Source organism: Falco naumanni, chromosome 11 (assembly GCF_017639655.2).
Source record: "Falco naumanni isolate bFalNau1 chromosome 11, bFalNau1.pat, whole genome shotgun sequence".
In the NCBI taxonomy this organism is placed as follows: domain Eukaryota; kingdom Metazoa; phylum Chordata; class Aves; order Falconiformes; family Falconidae; genus Falco; species Falco naumanni.
Window position 1 is genome coordinate 26,643,665 of NC_054064.1, and position 13,633 is coordinate 26,657,297.

The 13,633-nt window shown below is 42.5% G+C and overlaps 1 protein-coding gene across 1 annotated transcript in view; it reads right to left on the reverse strand.

The window, feature by feature from the left end:
- Nucleotides 1-13,633, reverse strand: part of LOC121095490 (BEN domain-containing protein 5) — a 964,914-nt gene that overhangs the window by 214,221 nt on the left and 737,060 nt on the right. Inside the window, exon 7 of the mRNA XM_040610380.1 lies at nt 12,875-12,964. Coding sequence (XP_040466314.1) covers nt 12,875-12,964 — 90 coding nt within the window. The remainder of the gene's footprint in view (nt 1-12,874; nt 12,965-13,633) is intronic.

Sequence of the window (13,633 nt, forward strand, 5' to 3'; positions counted from 1 at the left end):
CTCCCTTGGGAGCTTATCATAGAGCATGTTCTGCATGTACAGTAAGCACAAGCAAGCAGCTGCTTGTGCCCTTAGACTTACCACGTTAACTGAGGTACCAATAAGAACTACAGAAGTCTGAAGATGGATAGATCAGCCCAAGCAAAGACTGTGTTATAAACCAAGGTGGCAAAAGGTAGATTTCTCTGGAGAGAGATGGAGAATACATTTACATATGAAAACCTAATACACAGTGAAAAAGAAAAAGGGCGTTACATAAATAACACTAGGGAAGAAATGAAAAATATGTGTTTTCAAATGCACTCTAAAAATGGTTTCCAGCATCTGCAAATGTGTTGCTCAGTCAAGCAAAGACCCAGAAGAAGCAATAAGTATGAATCAGGCAGGCGCACAAAGCTGCATGATACAGAGACAAGAGGGGCACTCGGCAAGTTAGTCGTTCACAACTATCCTTTCCAGTTTCCTTCTGCTGTAGAGTGTTGCAAAAGTACTTTGAGGAGCATGTCTACTGATTTGCCTTGACCTTGAATAACCTGTAGGCACTTGCTATTGGCCACTGTCACAAGGGAGCTACTCAGCCAGCCAGAACTCTATGGTATGAAAGTAGAACATGTATTTCTGGAAAGGAGCAAGAGCACATGGGGAAGGAGGTGCCCCACAGGTGACGTGATGCCCTAACACACCAGGTCTCTCAAGGAGATACACATGCACGATTCAGAATCTGAGTGAGAGGAACTCGGGGAGAAGCATGCATTGCATTCTTGTGCTCCATCTCAGAAGTTTAGTCCCCTCAGCTGAAGAGAAGAGCTGAGGTGACCACTCCTCAGGACTGAACCCCAGCTGCTCACTTCTACTAGAGCTGATGCTTTGCCATTCATATATGAAGATGGCATTTACATACATGCAAACATTCCTCAGATCCTAAGAACAGCAACCGACAGCCTGCCCCTATAGGAAACCTGCACAACTATTTGTCCTTATTTCCCCTATGGGGACAACTGAAGTGATCGTTTTCTGTTACTCCTGATACGTGAAAACTTACACTAAGCCAGCTGTAATGGCACCTTTTGGCTGCTTCATTGATTTCCACTTTACTAGGTTTGCAGTTTATACTGCTCCACTTTTATAGGATTTTCCTGTCCTTCCATTCAAATCAACTAAAAAGGCACAAGGCAGTTTGCCTGTTTCCACTCGGGCAAAGTCACTTGTAAGTCTCCTGTAGTAAAGCAGGGTGTAAAATCAACAGATGCTATGCAATGCTGGTGTCACCCCGTAAAGCAGGATTTCTAAAGTGGACAACCATCAGATTCCATAAACAGAGAAAGAGAATCCTGTTAAGCTGGTAAAGAGCTGCTTTACGCTTTCCTGTGGTTGCCTTCTTGTCATGAGAGAGGCGAGAGTGGCATCACAGCTGTCTTGCTCTATCCTGAGACGTGGCTACCTTTCCCCTGAAGCTAGTGTGGGCTCTGCTTGCTTTGGGTTTGCACCTCAGAAAGACATCTAAAACTACTGCACAAGCAGAACCAACAGCATATGAGACAAGTAGATCTGTATCTATTGCCCACTCGATATAGGGAAGCTGGTAGTAGAGCCTGAGCAGTTCTAATCAGCAAAGAATAGAAAAAATTGAAATGAAACACAGAAGTCCATTTGCATAGCAAAGTCTGTAACTTCAGTCTTGGCAGACAATGAAAGCAGGGACTATACGCAACACCTGAACTACTTCTGGGTGACTCGCAAGCTGACCAGAGGCAGGAGGGGAAGAACAAAAACCTCATCCTCTGGGAAGATCTGATGGCCGAGAAAATGCTGGCTGCCTTTGAATTTTCTCCCCTTGAATCCGAGATGAAAGCTGTGTATCCGCAAGTTGCTTCCAGTGGTGCTGGAGGGGACTTGTTGGATAGCTGCTTGCATTGAGCTCCAGCAGGAAAAAGCAAAGCTTTTTTTCTGTGGTTTATTTTTTTGTCTTAAAGAAAAAACAAAAGTGACCACATCTCTACATGAGGAAAAAATTTGCAAAAGCTCTCCTCTACCCCTCACCAATAGAGACAGATTCTGTTCTTTTATTTACACTGCATGACATCCAGGCAAAAATAAGCTCTACAGAAATAAATTAGGGCCACTCCCTGTCAGTACAGATGTGCTCCTTTGCTGCTAAGCAGCAGAATATGTTGTAAGCCCCCACCTCCCCTCCAGAGAAAACATTGCTGTGAAAATGGAGCCGCAATGCAGATCCTAAAGGTGATGGTAATTATCACTGAAGAGGAAATATTCGGAAAGCAAACTGTCCTCACATGAGTAGGGCCACCACAAGCAACTGACATCTCTGCTTGTGAAGAGGTAAAATTCTCCAGGAGGGTATAAGTACATGTTTCCATCTGAAAAGCACAAAGCAGGAAGTTAGAAGGATATAAATTTCAGGGTTCCTCTAGGCATTAATGGGTTTTGTTGTTGCTGTTTTAGGAAAAAACCCCTACAATTTCCTGAAGAATTCTGTTTGGACACAATCTTATTGCAGAATCTATTTTGAAGTATATTAAACTAAGAAGGAGTAAGACGCTCTTGTTCTAGAATAAGAATTGCTCAAGAAATGTTCTATTGCACTCTACATTCACAGCCTGCCTCAGATGCAAATGAACTAGAGTGCCAGCAAGCCCTCAGACAGCAGCTCTCCCCAAGCACTTTGCAGCAATGGGCTTAAACTCTGGCAGCACCGTGACCACATAAGCTAATGTCAAGGTGCTATTTCGCTCATATCCTTGGCCATTAGGAACATTGCCAGGAAGAAGAAAAATCAGAGTTCACATGTAACCAGGGGCGAAGACTGTCTAACTTTCTGCATTGAACAGACTGAATTTTAACATCTTAAAGGTAAATTTAACTTTATTAAACAGACTCTTTTACTGCATGAAAGATACAGACATCAGAAGGGAGAGGTGCCACTGAACATGTTGGACAAACTGGGAGCCTAGACTGACATGTACATTGCAAAAGTAAGGGTTTATTGAAAAGCCACTAGAGGGGTCTGTTAGCTGTGATGGCAGCCACTTCCTAGCTGCTGTCTCCACTGCAGGGCAGGCAACCTTCCTGCAGGGAATCAGGGGGTCACTTCCAAGGGGTTTCCAGTTCTGACCCAGGACAGCAAAGCTTGCCGTTCCTTGCTCCTCCCCAGGAGTAAAAGATAGACTCAACTTCGAAAAGATGGCACCTAGGAGAAGGGTCATGGCATTTTTCAGCTCTACTCTTGATTCTGCAACAGCCTGTCCTCCCATGTGACAGAAGACTGTTAAAGCTCAGCAAGGCTGAATGGCTTCTCCTGTACTGGGGAATTAGCCTCGCTCCGGTTCTCCCTTTGGTGTTATGGCACCAAGCACTGGTGTTTGTAAGGGGATTGGCTGCAATGGTGATCAGTGCCACACAAAAGCCACCATAGCATTAGAAATTTAAGAAACATGAAAACTGAAATCTTTCAGTGATTCTAGAAATAGCTTCTTTTGGGTACGTGGAGGCCTGGGAGAATGAGAACTTCCCCTGTTGTTGTCTGTGACACATTTGTTCTGTAGTCACTCAAAGATTCAGCTTATGCTTGACCATAACATAAGGCAGGGTCCAGCTTTATAATATTTTGCCTACATGCTGTACCACTAGCTGAAAATTTTGAAGTAAACTTTGCTAAAAGACCTACAGACTTTTCCTCCTTTTTTAACTGAACACTGAACCAGGTTTTTAGGTTTCTTTGTTTCTCCCCCAATCCCCAATTTTTTCCTTCAGTGATAAATTGACAAAAAAGTAGAGAGAGAAGAAAAAAAGAGATAAAGGGAAATAGAAGAAAAATAAAAGTGAGCTTGTTTCAAATTTCAAATGAAGCATTCTCTTTGAAAGCCTGTGGCATTTAAAAGAAAAAAACCCCAAACAAGTCAACTATTTTTCATCCATCTCCAATTACCTTTTACATTTAGGAGCTGCAAAGACTAAAAGCATCAGCTCCAAATCAGAGTATGTATACGAAGGATGTATTATCATTTGCTGAACACGTAACAAGTAATTGTACACTTGAACTAACACTATAGGGCACTTCTGGAAATTGTCACTTGGAGGCCACACCTGTCACTAAGGAATCAACCTTACTTGGGAGGACAACTTTTTAGAGAGCTGTGTCCCACTGCCCAAAAACACCGTAAATCCACACTTCCTGCATACAAAGTATTTAACAGAAGTTTGCCCATGCATTAGGGTCCCAGCAAAGCAGCTTATGCCTGCATTTTTTCCTAGATAAAATTAAGCAGGACTGATAAAGAACGTGTCCTCTCTTGGCTGGGGCATGTGCCCCACTACCCCTCCTTTCCATCCTCAGAGTGCAGGGAAGCAGGACTGCATTGAAAGAACAAAACCAACCACCTCTAAAGGGCTATTGTCTGGGACAGGAGCCTGCTTTTATCTCAAATCCCTTCTTCTTACTCTCCAAACAAGCTTTATGCCCTTTTCTCTGCAAACTGCAGAAGTCAAGGAGACATACCTCTTATAAACATGTACACAATACCTTGCAATAGGCACACACAGAATGCGTGAGCAATCTGTGCAGGGGCAGAGGAAGAATTTCACCCAGGTGCCCTTGTGTCAAAGAAAAGTTTCCAGCGGCCAAGTCCTAGTCATACATGAATGCTGGTTCCTCAGAGCAGCAGCTATAGCAAAGCAGAAGGAGCAAGAAGGCAAGTGCAGGGCACCTCAGAGATAAAAGAAGTGAAAACAAAATGAAAACAACAAAAAAATAAAAATCAATTCAGTTGAACTGAGCTAGGGCAGGCAAAGAACAAAGGGTCAGAAGACAAAGCCGGAAACAATAGACCAGCAAGATTAATATCGGTTGTGAGGAAGATCTGGGACACTACTGAAGGAGAATGGAAAAGGCTTAAAGAGAAGTATAAAAACTAGAAGAGATTCCTAATTGTGAAGCCTGACATACCACTACAGCACCTGCAGCTTGATCAGTACAGATCTCACACACTGCTGCACTTACAGAATGGGCTTCTTTTTTCATTAACAACGGAGCCATGCAAATGAGATCTAAAGGCAACCTCAAACTTCCTGTGGTCTTTACCTCTCTCTTCTAAGTTTTGCATATTCATGCCCTGGCCTAATTCAGCTAGAGCAGGACTTGAAGATTTCTGCCTGGGATTACCCCACTAGCAACAGATTATCCACTACCGTTGGACCCATGCATGCAAAGTCCAGTTTGGGGAACTGTGCATGCATGGTACACTCAGCCAATTGAGCGTTGCACAGCTCCAGACTCAGCTGGCAACGTCATGAGCAATGTACGAGCTAACACCTCCAGAGGGCTTGCTTTCCCATGTAAGAAGGTCTGTTGCATGGGCACAATGCCACTCCCTAAAAGTGCAGGACTTGCTGCCCATGGCTGTACAGAGCAATACACACAGAAAGTGGTCCTGACAGAATTGATAACTTGGAAGACATGGATAAGCATCTTGAAAATCCACTTGGACTGCAATTTCTAGTGGGAAAACTGGGCCATATTAAGGAAAGCCAAGTGACCATGAAGTGCAGCTGAATCAGTATTTTGTCTTTTTCCTACCCTCAGACATCAGCAAGGTGCCACAGTGTGCTGCCACAAAGATGATGTGCTTTGGCCTACAGGCACGTTGTTTAGGGCTGGAAGGAAACGACCTTTAAGCTAATGTTATTCAAAAGTAGGAGCAGTCAAGAAACATTGCAAACCCAGTATGTTTAAGAGATTAATTGGGCAATCCCACCCGGAGACAAAGCAAAATTGCCTGCTGTTGTATAGTGAAGGCTTTCTCAATTCTCCCTCTTGAAGACCAAGAGCTCCTTTAGCTCTCTGATTACTGTAAAGAGGATTAGTTAACCAGAGGTAGTCAGAGGCCTGCCCTGGGCAAAGGGCAAACTGAATCAAACAAAGCCACTTGACATTTCTTATCTGCGTAGGCAAAGCGGACCTTGTTGTCCCAGGGGTGAGGAGTTAGGACTGATCCATTCCTCCTACTGGAAGATGCACGGTGAGCATGCAGGGCTAGGCCTGGGGGGTGAGCCTGCCTGGCAAGTCCAATTTTCCTTTCCCACTACTACTGATAGGATGGAAGGGATATGGCAGCAACTGTTGCTGTTGGTGGGAAGGAGGTGTCTCAGTTATGCAACAGCCTTCTCCACAGATGACACAACTCTCCCCTCTGGGGCAGCCCAGATCTCCAGAGCCCTGGGGATTCCTTCTTCTTTTTGAAGACTGCAGCCCCCAGCCCCTGCACAGCCCCTCTACCCACCCTTGCCACTATCACACCTACTTGTCTTTTGTGCAGGGGTTCCCTGGTACATGCACTCTTATGTGGTAAGAGTGTGAATCACGTAACTCTATAGCCAGAGAAATCTAACCTCATTAAAAATTTCCTCCAGCTCAGGAAAAAAAGTGTATAACCTCTCTTATACCTGCCTGACACCACAGTGAATTGATTCAAAACCTGTGGTATCTTGTAACAGCTAATATCACTTTCGGTAGCAGAAATTCTTCTAACGGTCTATTTACATCAACACAATTTTAAGAGGAGCTTTTATTTCCATTACTCCAATATGGATGTTTTATATTCTCAGAACAACCTCTCTCTCTCCTGGGATACTTCACACTAAAATCCTATCCAGGAGATTTACAAGGGACAGACAATAATGTTTTTCATGTTGCTTTAGAAGTCAAGGAGAGTGTGTTTCCCTTTGTATTAAAGCTTAGGAGCTGCGCACTTAAAGAAAAAAAAACATCTTAGTGAGAAGGATGAATGTAGTATAACAACTTTAAGAGAGCCCTGCAGCTCATTTTATAGTTGGGCTGTTGAATTCTGTTGTCTTTGTCTGCTTCTCATCATTTGGTTTCCTGAACCCCTAATAAAAGGGACCATGAACTGCAGCTTCTGTTCACTATGTTGCCTCACTGCTTCCAAGTGCTAAGCTATGGCTAAATGAACAGAAGAGAGAGTGATCCCATCCTCTCCTGCCACAAATTATGCATATCATCTTAAATATGCAGAATACCATTCATTCTATGGGAAGATTTTGCACTTTTTTTTGACCATGAGCAGTGACCTCTAGGGTGGAACTGTGAAATATTAGATGCATTTTCCTATGGATTGCAGCCAGAAAGAGGTTTGCAAAGGATGCAGCAAGTATTGAAAGGAAATAGAAGCTCTGTGTCTTTGTACCTTTGGGGTGGCAAGAGAGTATAAAATTCCCGTAAAGTGGAGCTTCTCTTTAGCTCAGTCCTCTTCAGTATTAGTAAAGCAGCTCGCAAACTCAAACAGCGGCAATGGCCCCCACAAAGGGCATTCCTGCACCAGAGCGCACTCAGAGGCCTGCTGCATAGCCAAGGCAAACCGCCCTCCTACATACAAAGATGAATTACAAACTACACCTTTATCCATATGGAGGCATTCACTTTGAGCCTGGAAGTAGCCAGGAGAACGTAAGCTTTTGCTTCCACTCTCTTTCATCTAGCAGAGACTTTGCAGTAATATAACAAACATGCATGCATAAGATCCCCACTCTCTATGGAATCCTATTTTCTTTCTTTCTTTCTCTGGTAGGAAATATAGCTCAGAAATGAAGATTTGGCTTGCTAGAAAGAAGAATACAACAGATTAAGTGAGGTCAGAATGGATGCAACCCATGCATTTATTCAGATGCAAATTCAGTCCAATAGGAAGCCTGGCAGATGATGCCCTCAGTCTTCTCAGGGCCCCATCAACACCACAACAGGCACTTCCTGGGTTCAGTGTTTTTCTTCAGTACAGCTGCTGTTACCAAAACCATTCTACACCAACACTTACAGAAATAATTTATTTAGGAGAAATTTATCCCCTGGAAACTGCTAAGCAAGCTCATCACCTCTGTTACTTCAGAAGGGTTCTTTTCACATGTAAAGGCTTCATTATCTGCATTTACTCTTGCATTTAAAACCTGCCCTGTCCTGTCTTTCAGTTACTATCACTTATGCCCTACTGCTCAAAAGATTTTTGCTTAGTGAAAGAAGCAGAAAAGGAGCTTTTAACCCCAACAGTTTATTCTTCCCCTTTCTTCATAACAAAAAAACGAGGTTTGTTAAAATTCCAAGTAGGAGCAATAAGTTTCAAAATTACTCTTTTTACACATACAACTGCCTTTTCCACAATAAAAAAAAACCCAAACCAACACAAACTAAAACAAACCAAAAAAACCCCATGGTAGCAACTTCACCCTCTCACTAACTTGTTCAGGTATCCTGCAGGATCAGATTCAAAGACCTTGAAGGCATTGCCTCCATGAAGTGAACTAGAAAACTGCCACCACTTTTAAGAGGCCATCTTGGAATCTGTCCTTCACAGCACACAGAGCAAATTTGTCACAGAGAGCAAGTTCAATTACCCACTATCCCAGTGAGTTACTGTGCAACAGCAGGACTCAAGACAGCTAGTGGAAGATTTGTTTTCAGGTAGTCTGTCCTCTTCTACCTCATCCTTTAAACTTAAAATCAGAACTTGTACAAAAGTTTTCAGATTTTTTTTCCCTGCCCTCTGCTGGCAAGAGGTTGAGCATTAAAAACAAAGACCATGAGGGTTAAAAACACAGAAAATCAAGAGACATTGTCCAATATAGTCTGGTTTTTCATTTCATATCATCTGATTTAAGGTGAAGCGAGAGGGAGCATTCATTTAAGCAGCTGTAATGAAAAAAGATTGATTGAAAAGTCATCTTTGCTCCATTTCTTATGGATAAGAGTCCCAGGTGTCTGTTTTCCTTATATTTTCTTTTTAATGGCTGTTCCCTATTCAGCCTATAAGCTTCAAGGTCATCTTCAGGTCAAATTACACTTAGCAAACGATGCTCAGCATCTGCAAACCTAGCTCTGGGATCCCTCTCCCTCCCCTCTTGCACTGGGTCTTCCACTCTGGGCTCCCAGCTTGCAAAACTGTATTAAAGTAAAATGCTTAGGGTACAAATTTTCTTTTTTGCATTTAGATGGCATGGTGGATGCCACACCGGGAAATGTGTTAAGATGACAACAAATGACGCCCTACTAGTAGAACATGCTAAGTCAATGAAGAAAGTACATGTCTAACTACATCTAGACATTCTTAAGCTTGCCATTACTGACTGCTGGCAAAAGCAAAAGCACGCAGGACAAATTTAAACATGGCAGTTGCCATATGTCTCCTACTACTCTCCACACACACAAGTAGTGAGGGTCAGTTGCTTATCTCCCACAAAGAAAATAATTCCAGCAGTCAAAGAAAGTAAAATAAGACTGTAAGAATAGTGGGAAAAAAACCACAGTCCTGTTGTCAGATCTTGGATAAAATCCAATGCTTTGGAAAGTTGGCTTATCACCAGTGTTTAGAGGGTAGGGACTCATACAAATTTTATACACATGTATCTTCTCACACTACATACATATTTAAGCATTATTTGACCCTATCTGTAAGAGTTAATAATTTACTTGCCTTAACAGTATAATGTGGAAGACAGAAAATAGCATTTGTTTTCTCTAGATAAAAATACTGTGTGTTGGGGGGCGGGGGGGGGGGGGGGGGGGCGGATTAGCAAAAATATCTATGGCAGGAAAGGAATCTAAAACCACAACTTCAGATTTCTGAGGGATTTTTCTGAACAGCCCATGAGAGATGAGTTCAAACTGTAACATGAATTAGCAGTGTTTGTGTTGCACTATAAAAGCCCACCAGGAGCAGCAGTGATTTCAGCCGGTTAGAAGATGGTCTATAAGAGCAAAGTGAAAACAACAGTCCTCTTCGTTCTAGACCCTACTCTTACTTACTCATCGCCGAACATGACACAAGTATCAATGCTCATGATGACCATCACAGCCTGAGGAGGAGAGCACCATCCTACCTTTGGATGTAAAGGGTACTCATGTGAATATATTCTTTAGTGAATAGCTCTCCATCTTTGTCCCTGAACTTCACAACAAGAAGTTAAGAACTATCAGGGAAACTTCCTAAAAAGGCTAACCTGAAGCATTGTAATAACTCTTAAAAGACCAAAAGAGAAACAAAAGGTTCTTAATCCATCTTTCTATGAAGAGCCCCTCTGGGCTTTCGCCTGCCTTTTAAGGAAGTGAGCTACAGCTCAGCAGCTGCACCATGTGTGAAATATTACAGCACTTGTTTTTAACTGCTGGATGAGGTGCCTCATGATTCTAGGGAGGCCTGGTTACTGCTGCAATGCTATAAGGAGACAGAGGTGTATACCCAAGTTTACAATACTTGCACATCTGCAGGAATACGGGGTATTTTTATCCAAAATTCAGTTTTCAGTGGATTCATCATAATGAAATACAAAGAAGGATGACACAGAAACAATAAAGCTCTGAATGGGAACATGACCTTGTGGTCTTTTCCTACAGGAACATAAAGATCCTTGCTTAGTTTTAATCTGTGGATAAAGTGGGACAAAGAGCCAATAGACAGGACCAAGTATACCCTGATGTATCTATCCTAGCTAGATAATTTGCTTCTCAGGGTATCTTGCCTAATCAAAAAATGGAACATGTAACAGGGAGCTTCTGTCAGGATCCAGGAAGGTGGTGTCTGGAATACACATAACTATACAAACTTCGCAGAGAGCATGCCAAAGAGGTCATGAGGAGGCTTGACTAGTTCAAAGACAGGCAGAAAAATAAGTAAGGAGTTAGTTTTGAGCTTAGAGCTTTTAAGAGGAAGACAGAGTCTGAACTGAATGAAACCCAAGGTTGACTGAAAAAATGAAGAACAAAAAAGAAAGCTTGTAACTCATTATCTATTCTCCTGTGGGCTGATTCTCCAGGCCTGGGCAGTCACAATTCTGCTCTTCCATATACAAGACGCTGCTTGCACCTGAGGAATTTTTGGGATTAGCTTCCATATCTTAATACTTGAGGTGGTAAGCATAATCAAACATTCAAGAAGAAATCTCTCTACCAAGAAAAAAATCCTGGTATGTTCCTTATGCACTGGGCTGGCATTTGGATATTAAAACTGCAACACCTAACTGTGCCAAAATGCTTCCCAAGACTCCAGAAATAAAATTCCTCATTGTGCCTTCACTTAACCACCAAAGGGGTCCTTTTTATCCCTTCTTTTGACCCTCCCACACAAAAGTTTCCAAAGATGGAGCAAGCACCCAATTTCACATTTGGCAATGCTAGAAACAACACATCAACGGCCTTGAAATGTTTGCCATTTCTATTTTTCTTGACACTAATTATACACACAAGGCAGCTTCATCTGCACTGGGCAGAATGGCTCAATGCACATCGGAGTTCAGTGCCTTCAGATCCATGCATTTCCAAGTACGCATTATAACTGCAGTCACAGCAAGTTTCTGATTTGCTTCTCCAAGACCGATTCCCCCCTTTTCTTTTTCTTATCCCCCCCCCCCCCCCGCCCCCATTGTAACTTTTTCTACAAAACACAAAGTTTCTCTGAGACAATCAGAGCATGACTTCCACCCAGTTGTTTCATCAGGCTAAGCATGCCACCCGCTTTTTCACATTCCTCTTTTTTCCTTTTGAATAAAATCTCCATTATCAAAATAAAATAATGTAATTTACAGAGTATCACCTCAGCAGCATGCCTCAGCACTCATTTCACAGGGCTATGCTGGCAGCCACAAACAGAATCAAAGCATCCAATTAAAAACCCATATTCATTAACAAACATCACATGTATTATAGTGCCCTGCATTGACTCAGCCACCACAGGAGACGGGAAACTTGCTGAATTTTCCTGCTCTCAGTCTGAAGCACTGTTTTATTAAAGGAAGGGTTTTACCTTTGCTACTCCATGGGCCAACAAGAAAAGGCTCAGTGTCCTGTTAGGTTTTCTTGCTAGGACAGTAGAAGTGACAGCTGTTGACCTTTTGCCTTAGAGGGATGCCAGACACAGAACCTTGCCAGGATGAGGAGCACAGAGAGAAGACCATGAAATTGTGCCAGACCTTTCCCACTGAGGTCTTTAGGTATCAACAGGGCCAGTTGCAAACCAATCTGTGGCATTACAAGCAGCCAATGTAATAAACTGCATATGCTTGATTGATGCCACTCATTGGCAAGGCAGGGCCAGATCCAAGCTGATGTAGTAAATTAGCATGTTGCCTCAGCTTCAGGGAAGTTACTTTGATTTACACCATCAACAATTTACCACTGCAAACAGTCACATACCATAAGTACAATATTTCAGACCTATACAATGAAGTTATATGAATACATGCCAGGATTATTTATTTATTTGTACCCACAAGCCTGAAATTTACAACTCTCTATAAATAAGAGCTGGGCAATTTGCTTTCTATTTTTAGCAGGAATGCTTTGTGCAGGGAACAGCTGTCAGCCACTGGGAACTGTGCTCCTCAGAGCAGTAGCTTCAGACAAATACAGGCATCAGAATTATATTGGAGGACGAGGGTCACTGCTTTGTGGTGGAAAAAAAGCTGAAGATAGTAGACAGCAAGAAAAAAACCACCACCATAAGCACTTAACAGGGAACCGTTCCTAGAGCTTTTCCAGACTGTTTTCCTAAGAAGCCTTACATGATCACATTGCATATGTATGATTGTGACTGTCAATTCTTCCCAAATAGCTTCAGAACCCACCGAACAATTATGACCAAGCTCAGCAAACATGCACAAGACTCAGAGATAATATATTCCTGCTGCCTGTAAGAAGGCAGCTAAGTGGAGGTGAGAGATTCTGCTAATATCCTTATTATGGAAAAAAACTATCATGTGAACTCAGCCTTCCAACAGATCCAAAGCTATGCAAACCAAATACACGCATCGATAGGTAAACAGATCTCACCCTACCTGCCATCTTCATGCAGACACTCACCTTGGCACACAAAGGAAGATGGTGTTTCCCCAGGGTGGACCCGTGCAGTGATGAACACCACTTTCTGTTCAGCCCCTGGACGCAGGTTTGCTGCAGCAGAATGGGGTGGCAGGGGGCAGAGGAAAAAAAAAAAAAAAAAAGAGATAAAGATCCTTAAACTGGATCCCACATATAGGAACAAAGGGTCATTAATTTCTAATGGATATCTTTTTATTAAAATTGGTCATACATTATAAATAAGCACATCCTATAACTAAAGGAGTCAGCATCACTGGGTTTCTGTACCAGGCCATATAGCAGACTGCACAAGGGCTGCAAAACTAATGACACGCAGACAAACCTGCAACAAAAAAAGTTAGCTCTCTTTTTTTAAAAAACTAAGATTTACTACATTGAGTTTAACTGCACTGTAATTGCTGTCTCACTTGTGATAAATGTCCCCCTGGGGTGACAAGAACAACAGTGGGGGTCCATTCACAATGTAAAGTCAATTGCACCCTGCATTACACTTGATACAAGCCTTAACAGTGCCAAACAACAGTAAAGTGCTAACAAATGACATTCATTAGGCTTTGCTCTGGGGGATTTGGGGTGGGGGTGGGGTTTTTTGTTTGTTTGTTTTCCTAATCTCTTAGGTATTTGGGACTGCATCTGCCCTGACTGAGATGTTCAAAACCAATGAAATATGGAAGAGACCAGGATTAAGTCTAGCAACCTTCTCCAGAGAAGGTGTGAAAATTTACCGGCTCCCCTTCAAAT